Here is a 15268-nt window from a genome sequence, read left to right as displayed (position 1 = left end):
AACTTATTTGGGTGTGTGAACCCTTCTTTGTGCTATGAACTTTGTTTTTTGCTTGAGCATGATGTTCTTTACTTTTACTAAATAATACTTGTCCCCAAACCAGTATATTTCATGATATATAACCGTAATTATAATTAATTTGTAATTTTTTAACTATCTGTCTAAACCATTCACAATGTGGTGTCCCTAAAAAGGGGTAGTGTTTACATGCTTCCCACCAAGGAAGCCAAAGTGTGTGTGTGTGTGTGTGTGTGTGTGTGTGTGTGTGTGTGTGTGTGTGTGTGTGACGGGTGAAAAGGGGTGGGGTTGTGTAGCAGAGCAGGTTTAACAAATGTTGACTCTTGGGCTCACCCCAGTCAGTCATGGGTCTTCCTGGGATTCAGATGTGGACATGGACACTGTTTGTCTGCCTGAGCTGGTTGTTTGTGGGTCAAGTGGTGGCAGGACCGTAAGTTTACTTGTACAGTCTGAACATTTAAAATCATGTAGTCTATTGTGTACATTTGTAGTAACTTGTTACAGCATAATCTTTTGGGTTGGAGTTTCAGTAAGGTATCTACTGTATGTGTGTATGTTTCTGTGGCTGTAGGCAGTACATGGTAACCATTCCTGCAGTTGTCGAAGCTGGAGCTGAGACCAAATTCTGTGCGAGTCTCGTGCAGCCCAATGAGATTCTGGTCATGACCGTCACTCTGATGTCCAAAAACAAGAACACAACCCTCCTTGAGAAGACATCTGGCACAGAGTTTCACACCTGCGTTCAGTTTCAGGTCACCTCCCAAGACAGGCTTTGATTCATTTGATCATTTATTTCACGAAAGAATGTTTTTAATATTTGAAACTTAAATGTTTGACCAGTATTTTTACCATTGATATTTAGCCTCAAATTACATTAAAATGTTTAACTCCTGATTAAAAAAAAAAAAAAAAATTCAGATTAAGCAAAAATGAATATAATGAGGCCTTTGATTTATTATTTTTGTGAGTTAATGATTAATTTAGCTGGTCTCTATATTTCTGTCACAGGCTCCTTTAGTGCAGAAAAATGAGGTGCAGATATTGGAGGTGGAGGTACAAGGTGACACATTTTACTCAAAAGAAGTCAGGAAAGTCATGATCAAAGTCTATCAACCAATGACATTCGTCCAAACAGATAAACCAATCTACCTCCCTGGACAAACAGGTAACTTTGAACAGATAATGTAGGATGTATCATACAAGTCTTTATCAAACAAAGCTTCTATATTCTTGATAGCGTATGTTGTCTTTCCTGGCAGAAGTACAATATCCATGGTGTGTGTATATAGTCTCCCAGTCTTTAGCCTAGTGCATGCAGGTATTGGCTTCAGGCCCCCTTTGAAACTTAACTGGAATAACAAAAGAAAAAGTAAGAGTTGAACTGCTGTTAAACAGATAAGACAACTACAGTACTTCACTAAACTGAGATCCTAGATGTTGATCACATTGATTTTGATAAATATAGTTCCAAGTTAATATATGCAAGACAGAGCAGCATGAATAATGAAAAGCTATTAGTAACTTTTGTCTCACTCTAGTTTTGTCACATTTGAAACTTTGACAATTATATCATGTCTGCCTGGATAAAAGAAATACATTTCAGCAGCCTGTTATGGAGTTAAACACTGAAGATGAGTTGTGAAGGCTTTGTGTAATCTCTTTGCATTTCTCTCAGTACATTTCAGAGTCATTACCCTGGACACCATGTTTAGACCTGCCAATCAGCTGGTGAGTGTCTGTCACAACCTCATTAAAAACAGTTCAGGTACTACTGGATGATAATGGTGCAAGTTTTAATTTGTATCCCAGTGAAAACCATTAATCACTTCAGCTAGTGCAGTGGAACTGAACAGAAGTTACCTACCAAAGTGAAAAGATGGTAGTGCTCTTTTACCTGGGATATGTGTTCAATCAGTCTGTGTAAATAGCTCAGTGTTAGAGCTGCTGTTGAGTCTCTGATTCAATAGTACAACCAGGGCCCTCTTAGGTAAACTTGCATGTAATGAGCTGAAGGTCTCCAAATAGGACACTTGTTTCAAATGTTGCAACATTTAGCAGCAGAGAATCAAATTTGAATCTGCGAAACATCCTTGTATTTGTTATTTACAAAACAAAATTGAACTGCATTAACATAAAAAGAGTTAAAAGTGTGAGATACAAGTAAAACACAGGATGTTTTTTAATGATAAGAGAAAGGAGAGGAAACATAGTAAACTGTAATCTGCAACTGGATTGTGGCACATCCTTGTAACAGACTGATGAACTGAGTCATGAGGACATCATATGAACCTTCACTTTGCACAGTAACATTTTTGTTGTGTCTGATGTCAATGAAATGCACTTTGATGTTTGATTTTATTTGGGGGAGCTGTCCTCAGGGTTATTTCGTTATTTGGGTAGCTGTAATAACAATCCACCCTTTAACAAATCTCTTTGTGCTCTCTTTTTACAGTACAATGTTATTGAAATTGAGGTAAGACTGCGGTTAACATGAAAATATCCACAATCCAATGCAAACTGAGACCATTTTAGGCTGTTTTTTTGTTGTGAAATCTTTGTACAATGTAAAGGATCATTTGAGGGTAGTTCAAATGCTGTCATGAATTGAATAATTTGACAGATAAAAGTGTTAAAAGTATATCTTGTTTTCACATTCAGGGTTTATAAGTAGATTCTGAAAGTATGGAGCACTTTGAGCCAATTTAATATTTAGATAACAATAAATATTTCAGAATAGTTTCTGTTTTTTTTCAAGGCTGTGTTAATATAATACTGACCATTATGTATGTAGAAATACGTCTTTGCTGTAACAATTACTACTCTCCATACTGACCTGAAGCTAATCTCTCTGAACGCAACTACACCGTAAGAAATGAGGGTCAAAATCCACAGCCTTCGTTCTGTGTAAATATATGCATTACAAAGTTCAGCTGACGGTAATATAATGCTTCTGCAACCTCAGTTAGCTGAATCGAGTCGATATATTCCAAAGTTACAGACTGTTAAGAATGAAATTCCCTCTTTTTGTTTCTCCAGAACGTTCCTTGCTGAGCCGTGGCGGACGGATACATTCTAGTAGTTGCTTGTAGATTTGTTGCCAGAACCAGCTTTTTACTCACATGTAAAAGAGTGAAGCACTAGGGGTGTGCCCAAATACAAATACATTATTCGGCAAAGCACAAATATTTGTTTCACACAAATATTTTAAAATTTATTTGTTTTTGGGAAGAAAAAAAACATGTCAAATACCAATATCAATAGGTTGGTTACATGGCTATCTCAGTCTCTGTCCTCTGCTTCACTGTTACGTCAATCAGCAGGTCTCAATGAGAGGAGTCACATCCACCTGTTACTCGACACACATTTCCTAATTTTGACATCACTCCCAGAGTTGGGGGTGTCCCCCAGAGATAAAGCTGAGCTACTGACACAAAAGATGCTCCCAAGGGACTCTCCATAACCTGTTGTTCCCCTTCTCCTTTCCAAAGGTTAGGTTATAAAAAATAGGCAATAAATGAAAAGTGCAAAGCAATAATCATAATACATGTTACACAGTATGCTATCTCTGTGTTATGGGTGTACAAAACACCTTGGAACACCTTGAACTTTGGAATGTATATTTGCACAGAATGAGGACAATGGATTTTGACCCTCATTTCTTACAGTTTAGTCACGTTCCAAAAGAATAACTTTTTAGCTATTAGCTAGATTAACTTCAGTATAGAGAGTAGGAATTGTTAAACCAAATAAGACCCATCTCCACGTATATAATGGCACATCAGTATTGTATTCAGATTTGAAAAAAAACTGAAACTATCCTTTAACAGTGATGTTGGGGGATGTTTGAGTCAATGAGACACTTAACATTAGCAAAGTCACCACTGTTGCCCAGCCCCAACCTTCAGTAAATACATGTTCTTCCTATTGATATATTTAACAGGATGCTAGAAGCAACCGGATTGGACAATGGCTTAACACCACGTCCAATGGTAAAATATTGCAGCTGTCTTACTCCTTGAACTCAGAGGCACGTGAAGGAATTTACAATGTCATTGTGTGGATTGATGGACAAAAAATAAATCACCAATTCAAGGTGGAGAAATATGGTGAGTTACATTCCTTTTTTTCATTCAACAGTTTGTAATGAATTAAGAATTATAACAACCATATTTTGTCCCCAGTTTTGCCAAAATTTGATGTAACAGTTCATGCATCAGATGAAATAAGCATTGGAGAGGGGGAAATCAAAGCTGAAGTCTGTGCAATGTAAGTGGTGGGACTTTCTCACAGATACACTTGCCTCATGACATATTATGATATAAAACTAAATCTGTATTGGTGAGTTGGTGAGTCCTTTGTAACAATGTAGTGATTTTATTAAACTTCCCATCTAATCAGATATACTTATGGACAGCCTGTGCCAGGCAGTGTTAAATTTGAGCTGTGCCGACCTCTGGTGCTTCATCGATGGATCACCATTATTGAACAGCCCCCGTGCTACAGGGAGACAAAGCAGGTACAGTTGCTTTAGCTACATAAGACACAAAATATAAGAAAAATACACGTAACACATGATATAAATATACAACACATATTTAACATGAACTACAACCTGGTACAAAAGTAGGGTTGGGAGGAAAAAATGGTTCACATAAGAGCTGCAATGATTGATGGATTCACAGATTTACAAAAGTATTTTATTCTTAATGATGTAAATAGTGCCCCTTTTTCTATTTATTGAATCAAGAATCAACTGATTGTTTCTGAACAGAATTGTGAAACCTAAAATGGGTACATAACAGTGACACAATACCATAAATATAACTGAATTACTGGTAAGGCTGTACCAGCCACTAACAGACAACAGGACAAACTGAATGCCTGTGGTTGCCAACAAGAAGAAAAGATGCAGGCCTTACCGCTGCTCCACTCGATCCTGAGTAATTGGACCAACCTGCTAAACCCCATCTTGGATCACCAACTGTAGGCATTTAGTGTATATTGTGGCCTGTTACCTGCTGGTACAGCTGTAGGTGTGCAGCTGTGGGAGGAATAGCGGAGGTTATGAAAATGCACCATCGCACAAGGGTTGTTCCAGATGAGTCAGAGCAGAGGCAAGTGCTTTTAAAAAAAAAGTAATACATTACTTTACTTAATTACTCCCTGCGAAAGGTAATTAATGACACCACTCGTTACATTACGTTACCTCTACCTCTCAAAAGTTCAGACAGCTCTGCCATTTTTGTCTTTTCTCCCGTAAGTGTGTGTGTGTGTGTGTCGGCACTCTAGCCAAAGTCATGTCATGAGAGGTCAGGCAATTGTTGCGCAAGTGTGCATGCATACCTTTGATTATTTTTTTATGTTACTTTGTAACACGTTACGCCCAACACCGCCTTTGAGCGAGGTGTGCTTCCTAAATGTTACTACCAAGAGGTATTATGTCTGGTTCATGAGTCCCTACTAAGTGGTTAAATGGGTGTGAAGTAAACCTGCATTCTGTGTTGTTGGCAACCGGGGCATTCAGTTTATGTTGTGGCTTGTTAATAACTGGTACAGCTGGAAGTCTTTGTGGTAATTAAATCCCCTAGTCCAAACAAATCCTTTTACCAGTACCAGACATTCATAGATCCCAGAGGATGAATCCTAAAACTTTGTTGATCCCCTGACTGGTTATCCCCATGATGTTGATATTTTAAATTCTGTTAAATACCAAACCAAGTAAAGATAATTGCCTCTTTCATGGAATTGTAGAACAATGACATTCACTTTCCACAAACCCTAAACTGGTTAACCTTGTGGTTGTCGCTGCTCCCTTTTGCAGATTGTCATGTTACCACTACATTTCAACTGATCTATATAGTACCCAAATATTTGGAGCACTGAGCCTCTTCAATGACCTGTTCCTTGATTACAATCTGAATTGGAGTTTTGGGTTTCATTTTGAAATCAACACATGTATCTTTAGTTTGGATTGCATTATTTAATAGTAATAGGTTCACATTAACTGTTTCCAGTTGCACAGACACATTCTGAAGTTTACAGATGCTTCAGTGGTTTGGCGAAATGATTTTGCTCAGAGCATTGCTGTGCTTAAGAGCAGCCTCACACAGTGGCTAGCATATTATATAGACTCTTAGTCTCGTTCGATGTGGAACAATGACAGCTACAATTCTGCTCGTGTTGTAATATCATATATTTATTTTTGTTCTATCTAGACAGGAAAGAATGGCTGTGCCACATTTATGATTGAGATGTCCACTTTTACTAAACTTGGCAAACAGCCACTGCTGGATAAACTGTATCTCAAAGCCATGGTGGAAGAGCAGGGGACAGGCAAGTTTTAATTATTTTCCAAAATAACTAAACTATTGTTTTTATAAAATGTTTTAACAATATGACATACACATGGTTTTAACATGGAGGCTTTTCTTACAGGTACTTCACACTCACAAGGGAAAACAATGGAGATTTCTTATGTTGTTGGAAAGCTGTCCTTTATTGACACACCCAAGATTTATGAGAAAGGATCAAATGTGGAGGGAAAAGTAAGTGAGAGATGTTACTTATGATGTTAGAGATGTTTTGATTTTATACACAGTGTAACTGAAGCCATGTGCATTCTCGGTGCTATATCTTTTTGTTTTCATCAGGTTAAAGCAGTTTACTTCAATAACACACCTATTCCTGACACACTGGTCTTCTTGTTCGAGAGTGAAAGTTGGTCAGGACGCACAGGACCTCTACTACAGAACCTCACTACTGACAGCGATGGTATCACCACTTTCTCATTAAGTACAACTAACTACGACAAAGACATCAAGCTAACAGTAAGTCAACGATTCTGGTATTTTAATAGCATAGCCAGACATGATAACGGTAAAATATACTGGTGCAAAAGCTAGAGTAACAAGCTGTCAGTCACAACATGCCCCTTAATTTGGAGTGCTTTTAATCTCCAGAGTGGAAGCAACACCACCAGTGAATCAACACCTTCCTTATGGGCAAAGTTGAGACATTTGGTAACATCAATGTTTCAAAAGCTGTCAATTCTTTCGAAGTTGTGTAATCTATTTTAATACAATACTCATATGCCCATATGTATCTTGGCAGAATTAGTGGTCGCTGTAATCATTTGTCTTGTTAATACCAGCAGGTAAGTGATCTCTTACTGATGTGGTTCCAATATAAGAGAAGGGGACACAATAAAACAGCCCTGGTCCTGTGTAAAAATGCATTCTCAAGTTCAGCTAAAGCTAATATGAAGCTTCAGTAGTTGAGTTAGTTGACCAACAACTTTTTCCACATAATATGGCAATGTGAGTATTGTCTTTATACAGCTGACTGAACAAGACAATAACAATGGTGTAACGCAACAGCTTAAACCCAATTTTATTCATACAGAATAGGCCAAAATCAAATTTATCCCAGATGGCTTCACAATCTATACAACAAATGACACACTCAAGGAAAATCAAAAAAAAAAAAAAAAAAAGCAGTTAATTGCAGATGACACATGATGCATGAACAGAACAACAGAAGCTTCTTTTGATGCCAAGGGTTTCACAGAGTCTGAAATGTACTTTAAATTACATTTGTAGAAAAGAAGTCAGCATTTACATTATGGCTATGCATCGAATTTGTATACAAAATCAAGAATACAATTGGTCACCTCCTCTGCAGACTTATTCTTCAGAGGGTAGGTCTCTGCCTACTTTGCGTATAATCAACCATTACACAAATGTATCGATTACCACACTCAGTTATGAGTTTGAGTAGGTTGATCCCAACCAATTGAAATGGTTAAGTTACCTGAAAAGGTTGGATGTTAATCAAGTATCTGCATAGGAAGCAGGTGGTATGTAGGCATATTTAGCTGCAAGGACATTCAGTTGCACAAATAACCTTACCGCTGTTGGGCTGTATTGTCTTTTCCTTTAGACTGGCTCGCTTTGCTTGGCAATCTGGACACTGAGCAACCTGAAGCCAAAAAAAAAGAAAAAAAATCAAATTTATGTATGTCATAGGCCTTTGGTCAAACAATAAGTGTAGGAAATGGGATATCCCACATATGATGTACTTGTGTTTTAAAAAAAGAAGAATCAATTTGACAGATTGCTTGTTTTGGTAAGTAGGCCTTCATGTAAAAAACTGAGGTAAATTAGGGTGACCCTTCTAACTTACCCATTTGTGGATGTCAGTTTCCATTCTAGTCCAGTAATAGGGGCTGATCACCGCAAGTTTTTTCCACACCACAGTATGATCCATACCTACTGCAGCTCAGTTCTTCAAATAGCTGCTGATAGCACTACCTTGCCTAAATGTTCTTGCTTGTTTCTTCTTCTCCAGCAAATGTAATGAAGAAGTCCATCTGGTCAAAGAGAAGCTCAATGTAATCTTAATACAAAAGAACAAATGTCATTATTGTGATTGATGGTATACAACATCAATACTAACCAACATCAATACTAACCCTTGAGCACAAAATGTGAAGCTCTTCTTTTTATGATATACCTCTCATGTTTACTGAGGCCTTCTGGAAAGTGATTATGGAGTTTGAGACCTATAATTTCTTTTACAAGTTTTGCTGCTATTTCTTCTTTCTTTCTTTCTTTCTTTCTTTCTATCTTTCTATCTTTCTTTCTTTCTATCTTTCTATCTTTCTTTCTATCTTTTTATCACTGACTGTCCCTCAAGCCCTATAAAACCCCAGGTGACTGTGCTTTTCAAGCTGTTGCACCCAAATTATGGAATACTCTTTCCTTATCACTGTGATTCCTAGAGTCCTGTGAAATCTTTATGAAGCAGCTGAAAATGTTCCTATTCAGTTAGGCTCATGGTTAGCCTGTCTGAATAGTGGCTTATTTCCTTGTCTGTGTTTTGGAACTTTTGTACTTGTTTGTGTGTCTCTGTCCTCATTTGTTTGTTGTTGCTGTGATTTTAACTTGTCAGCCCTGCACTGTCTGTTATCGTTGATATTTTTCATTAATGTGAAGCATTTTGTGATTTTATATCTGTGAAAGGTGCTATACAAATAAACTTTACTTTACTTACTTACTGCCAGTGATGCAAGCACTCTGGCTAAACAACAGAAATTGGATTTCAGAGCAGGACGTGTTGGTGGAGAGAAATTAAGTGGACAAGATCTGAAGAGGCTCGTCACTGAGTATATCATAGTGGAAATGTTACCTATTTCCACAGTTGACTCACCCTCATTTAGACGCATTACAGAGAAAATACCAACAAAGAGCGATTTCAAGCTGCCACACAGAAAGACATTTGCTGGCTACCTCAAGAGAAAATGCGGTGATGGCATCTAATTTGAAGGCCACATGCGGAGAGGTAGACTATGTTTCCACTACAGCTGACATCTGGACAGCTAACAACAAAAGCTTTCTGGGTGTAACAGTTCACTGGATCAACAGTTTAACTTTGGACCATAGCATGTTAAGGAATCAGAGGCAGGCACACATTTGATGTTATTGGCACAGAGATAGAACAAATTCATTCATCATATGGACTGCTTGGCAAAATTGTAGCCACTGAGACAGACTATGCATCAAATTTTGCCAAGGCATTTAAAGCCTGTCACATTCTGAACTCGAAGAAAAAAGTGACGAGGATGTCACTTTTACAGATTTCACAGAAGCTCCCTCCACTGAGACTGATCAGTTTACTCCTCCCCCTCATTACTGGTGTGTATCACATACAATTTACCTAATTTCCACCGGTGAAATACTTAACTGCCAGTGCAGACACCAAGGCTGTGTATAGGAGTAGTACTGTGAAAATGCACAGCTCTTTGGACCAAGGCAAGTCAATCTACATTTGCATCAGAACATATGGAGGAAGTTAGCTGCAGAAAGCTACTGGTGCTGTCATCCACAAGGTGGAATTCCTTTTATGAGGCCATTTCCAGAATCACCGAAATTCTCATGAACGAGCTGAATAGCCTGTGTGTCAGACTGGGAAATAAGTGCCTCAATGACAAGGATTACCAATTCCTGCAGGAGTACTGCACCATCATGAAGTCGCTTACAGCAGCATTTTACAAGGGGAAACTGTTGTTATGAGACTTTATGACCAACCCTTGGTGTCCTGATGTCGAGGACACTTGCCTTGAAAGACACCCTATCAAGGATGACAGCTGGCCTTCCAGATGTCATCGTGAGGGTGTGCCTATATTTCTCAACCTCTTATTTTTTTGTGAATTTATTTGGGCAGATTTGTTGCATTGCACCATTCATGATAAGAGGGAAGAGATCTTACTGCAATATTTGTTTTTAAAGCAGTCAGTACAATTATCCAAACATCAGTAGTCAAAACACATAAGATCACTTATAGTGATCACGGTTACAATGCCCAACCGCTTATATGGATCAAAAAGCTTGGGACAGAGTCATTCCTATACAAATGCTGTTTAAATAATTCACTTATACTAATGAGGTAGTCCAATTGCAAAGTGCAGTCCAGTTTGAGACCCACTGTGGGGACCTCCTTCCTTAGGTAGATGAATACTTATTTTAACACTTTAATTTTCTGAAATTAAAAGCATAATTAAAACAAAAGCAGGATTTTGAAGCCTCTTTTATTTGAATAGAAATACAAATGATTTTGCTGCCTCAACAAATACAGGTACAAATACTGGTTTCTCTGCACAACCCTAGTCTTTTCACTCATGAAAACAAAAATTTAAACTATGGTAATTCTATTTTATTTTCTTTTTACCTTACTTCCATAGTACACGTATGATGTGTATTTAGCGGCTGTGGCACCATTATCAGGCGTTGCGGGGCACCTCTGCAGGGTTGTTTAGAGGTGTGGGGTGGGCCTGTTTATATGTAACCACAGTGAAACAATCAGAAAATAATGTTTTATTCCTCTCATTGGATCTCACCGGCTTCCTCCTTGCCACTGTGTGCTCTCCTCATCCACTCTCTAGCTCACTCGTTCGTAATGAAAGTAATATAACGAGTAATGTAACTAATTACTTTTGATACCAAGTAATAAGTAAAGTAACTTATTACTTAGTAATAAGTAAAAAGTAACTTATTACACTTCCTGAGTAACTTGTCCAACACTGATCTCTAGGATGTAGACAGAATTGTTTCCTTGTCAACAATCAAGAGAAGACTTCATGACCACAAACTCAGAGGATTAACCACAAGATGCAAACCCCTGGTAATCCTCAAAAACAGAGAGGCCAGGTTGCAGTTCACAAAAACATACAAAACGAAAGCAGTAGAGTCCTGGAACAAAGCACTATGGACTGATGAAACAAAAATCAACCTCTATCTAAATAATGGAAAGGAGAAAGTGTGGCGAGGAAAAGGAACAGCTTATGACCAAAGGCATAGCACCTCACCTGTAAAACATGGTGCCTCTGTTATGGCTTGGGCATGTATGGCTGCCAATGGAACTGGTACACTGGCATTTATTGATGATTTTACTGCAGACAGAGGCAACAGGATGAATGCAGAGTTGTACAGGACACTTCTGTGCGCTCACATTCGGACAAATGCATCAAAACTCATTGGACGACAATCCTAAACATACAGCCAAAGCAACCAGGGTCAAGAGGTAGAATTTCCTCAACTGGCTGAGTCAATCCCCTGATCTCAATCCAACTGAACTGCATTTTACTTGCTGAAGACCAGACTAAAGGCAGAGACCCCACAACAAGGAAGAGCTGAAAGTGGCTGCAGTGAAGTTCTGGGAGAGCATCACCAGGGAAGATACAAAGTGTCTGCAGTCAATGACTGGCTGAAGTCTTGGAGCCATAGACATCAGCAAAGTGTTTTCTGCAAAATATAAGATATGATTATTTTATTTGACTTCATGTTTATCTGTTCAATTACATTTGAACACCTCAACTTTGGGCACTATGTGTTAAAAGGTTCATTACACCAAAGACGAATCAGATAGGTATGTTTTTACAATGTAATGAAAAATAGACAATGCGGCATTCACAGGGACAGCTACACATTCTCTTCCTGTTTTCAACAGCTGTCGTAACTACGAGCAACCACCGACGCTTCAGCTGACAGTCACCACTTAATGTAGTCACCAGTAGATCTCATAAACACTGGCTCTATCAGTCATGTGACCCTCACCTTGCATTGACTGTAGAGGTCCTTCCAGAGTCTTTGATGCCTGTAACAGATACAGAGAGAAGCCAGCTCTCTTGTCACAAAACGCTGATCACAGAATATACTGAGACCAAATATATTCAACTTGGTTTTACTTACACTGAACACAAATAATACAAAAACAATGTTTTATGCGATAAAGTACTGACCTTGTTGCAAAATTTAAGGTCATTCTGCCTCTAGGGGACACTACAAGCTCAAAAGGTGTATATCTCACAATTGACTGAGCATGATCACGGCTCATTTCCAAGTCAGTGGATGGAGTTTATAATAAAAAAGCAAAAATTTGAGCAATACTGAACTAAAAACTTTGAAAAAATTGTCAAAAATCATTAACCATCATCTTTTTGCAACACACATTGCAAATTGTGAGGAAACTTTGCTTCACTGTAAACTATACTCAATTATGAAGCCCATTAGTCAATGGGTAGAATCAAGATAATGTGGGCGCTTATCAATAAATTAAGAGTTCTTGTAAGAGTTGTTACCACTGTCTTATGCACACTGTTTCAACATGTTGAAGAGACTTTGCTTGACAGACCTGCCTGTTGCTAAGCTATAATTGGACAGTGTTCAGAGGAGGGAGTTAGCAAAGGATCATTAACTTAGGCATCACTACAGGATAGCCAATGTTAAAAGACTCTTTGTGAGCTTGCTGCTTCTGACAATAATCTTTTAAGAATGATAATTAGTAATAAATGGAATATATTTTATCATTTGTGTTGTTAGCTGGTTAATAGCACTTCTTCTCTACAATCCAGGCTAGCCTGACACAACGCCCGGAGCAAACATACCAAAGTCCACACTATGAGAGAGCAGAACACACTCTGTCCTTGGTCCGGCCGTCTTCTCCTCATTCTAAAACGGTCAGCTTTCTAGAGGTGAAGAAGAAGGAGAAACCACTTCCCTGTGAAAGAGAAGAGCCCATCTCCATCCAATACACTATAGTAGGAGAGACCCAGGGCTCTGTGGATGTGATGTGTTTGGTGAGTGCTGGGTGTAAAGTGTGTGTACACTTGGTGATAAATCGCAACAACTGAGACTACAAACTACTGTTAACCCTTGAAAAAAGCAATGGAAAAAAAATTCTTTGCATTTTTCATGCTTGAGACAATAATAGCAACAATCAAAAAAATTTTTTTAACAGACCCGTCAGTATTTTTTAATATAGGCCTCTACCAAACAGTTGAGACGTCACTTCATGGTAAAGTATCAAATACATTTACAAATATGAATAAATAATTAATTAATTAAATAAATAATAATAATTTGAAAAAGTCAAATAAAATGCTAGCTTTTTGAAGAAAAAAATCAGACTAGCTCATCTGCGTGGTGGTGCAACAACACAAATGTGCATTAGAGCCATTTTTTTCTGGTGTATGATAAGAAGTATTGTTGGTTTGCTTTCAAACACAGGAAAACATTGCATTACTGACATTTCCATCTTGACATAGAAGTGTCTCCATTCTCTTCTGCTTGTTTGGGCTGATAATCAGGATCCTCTATTTGGTCATCATCATCACTCAGATCAGCATCAGAGTCTTGAGGATTTTCTGGTATAAAGGCCAGAGAAGTGCGTTGCCTTGCACTGTAAAATGTTTTAGTGTCTATCTGTCATTTGTAACACAGAAAGAAAAAATCAAAATTACAAACCTTGAACTGTTATAATGCTAGTAATATGTTAGTATACCAACATATGTCAATTTGTTACCATGGAATTGGTAGTATTATCAGTACTAGTATTATTTCCACGTATTTATTCCAAATATTTGCCATACTCACAGTACTTTGAAAACATCTCAGAAATAGTGAAAAATCATACTGATATAAATTTTTCATCAAATATATAATGGAATAACATTAAATATATTAACAACAGTGAATGTTCACAAATTTTTTTTATTGCATAAAAACTGTAAATTTATTTTCTTAGCATCGCCACCTTTGTCACTAAATGATAATTGAACCGTTTAGTCAAGCATGTTTTAGACAGTAAAAACTCATACTTATAAAATTAGTTTGGCATATATATAATGGAATAACTAAATGTATCATATTAACAACAATGAATGATCAGAGTTATTTTATTTCATCGCAAATAGTCAATTTTAATTGCATTAGTTTAGCTTCACTACCTTTACCATAACATGACAAACAAACCGTTTTGTAGAGCATGTTTTTAGAAAATTATTTGACCCTTATTAGACTTATTTTGTTGTATCAAGTTACATAATTCTGTTCAGTAAGACCTCTGAAACAATTGAGTCGAAAAAATATGCTTAACTTTGAAAATTCCTCATCCTCATATCTGGAGCGACTTATTTGTTGCTAACTTCCTGTAAGGAAGCGAACTGAAAAGTCACACTATTTAAAGGCATGTGGTGGATTTTTTTTTAGCATAGCATACCTAAAACAAGTGGTAAGGATGGCTCAATCAAGTGAAGTTCAACACATTTTTCAATAAGATATAGTGACTCAAAATGTGTTCTGCCAAACAGTTGAGCAGAACCTTAAATTAAAGGGGCAGACACACATCATGATTGTAGTTAAGATTTGGGAATCGACTGATGAGACCAAGTCAGGTTTAGTTCCTTGTGCTGTAGTCTGGGTCAGTTGTTGTTGATGTTCAAAAGAATTCTATGGCACGTGGTGTTTAAGAATCATATATACAGTTTACATCATACATGTTCGTACATTGATTTTTTATTTTTACCTTCAACATCACAGGTTTGGGTGGAAGCAATTATAAAAATGCACTGAAAAGGGTGTGCAAACAAAATCATAGAGATTAGAGAGAGAACGGAGAGAGAACAGCGAGAGTATTATTTTGTTATCCAAGTTTCAGTACAGAAGTACAGCTAGGATTAAGTTCACCTTGCTCTTACAAAGTTCCCTCACATCCAGCTCTCTTTGGAAAGTTTACAGTTCATGTTTCTCTTAATTTCCACCAGATCTTATCCAGAGGAACCATCATCAAGCAAGAACTTCAGAAGGTCACAGTGCAAAAGGAACCTGGTAGGGGTAAAGATTGGCTTTGAAAATGACTTAAGTGAGAATCATCTACCCATAAAGTCAGATTTGCAGAAAACACTCTCAAGCCAGTT

The 15268-nt window shown here is 37.6% G+C and overlaps 1 protein-coding gene across 1 annotated transcript in view; it reads left to right on the top strand.

The window, feature by feature from the left end:
- Positions 1–345: 345 nt before the first annotated feature.
- The window catches only part of LOC122983816 (alpha-2-macroglobulin-like), a 52314-nt gene continuing 37391 nt past the window's right edge, over positions 346–15268 (top strand). The window contains exons 1-13 of the mRNA XM_044353943.1: positions 346–448; positions 590–770; positions 1027–1183; positions 1694–1746; positions 2471–2491; positions 3959–4124; positions 4200–4284; positions 4417–4534; positions 6234–6351; positions 6454–6563; positions 6669–6845; positions 12926–13150; positions 15116–15179. Coding sequence (XP_044209878.1) covers positions 363–448; positions 590–770; positions 1027–1183; positions 1694–1746; positions 2471–2491; positions 3959–4124; positions 4200–4284; positions 4417–4534; positions 6234–6351; positions 6454–6563; positions 6669–6845; positions 12926–13150; positions 15116–15179 — 1561 coding nt within the window. The 5' untranslated portion in view covers positions 346–362. The remainder of the gene's footprint in view (positions 449–589; positions 771–1026; positions 1184–1693; positions 1747–2470; positions 2492–3958; positions 4125–4199; positions 4285–4416; positions 4535–6233; positions 6352–6453; positions 6564–6668; positions 6846–12925; positions 13151–15115; positions 15180–15268) is intronic.

Source organism: Thunnus albacares, chromosome 6 (assembly GCF_914725855.1).
Source record: "Thunnus albacares chromosome 6, fThuAlb1.1, whole genome shotgun sequence".
In the NCBI taxonomy this organism is placed as follows: domain Eukaryota; kingdom Metazoa; phylum Chordata; class Actinopteri; order Scombriformes; family Scombridae; genus Thunnus; species Thunnus albacares.
This window is presented reverse-complemented; position numbering and strand designations above follow the sequence as displayed.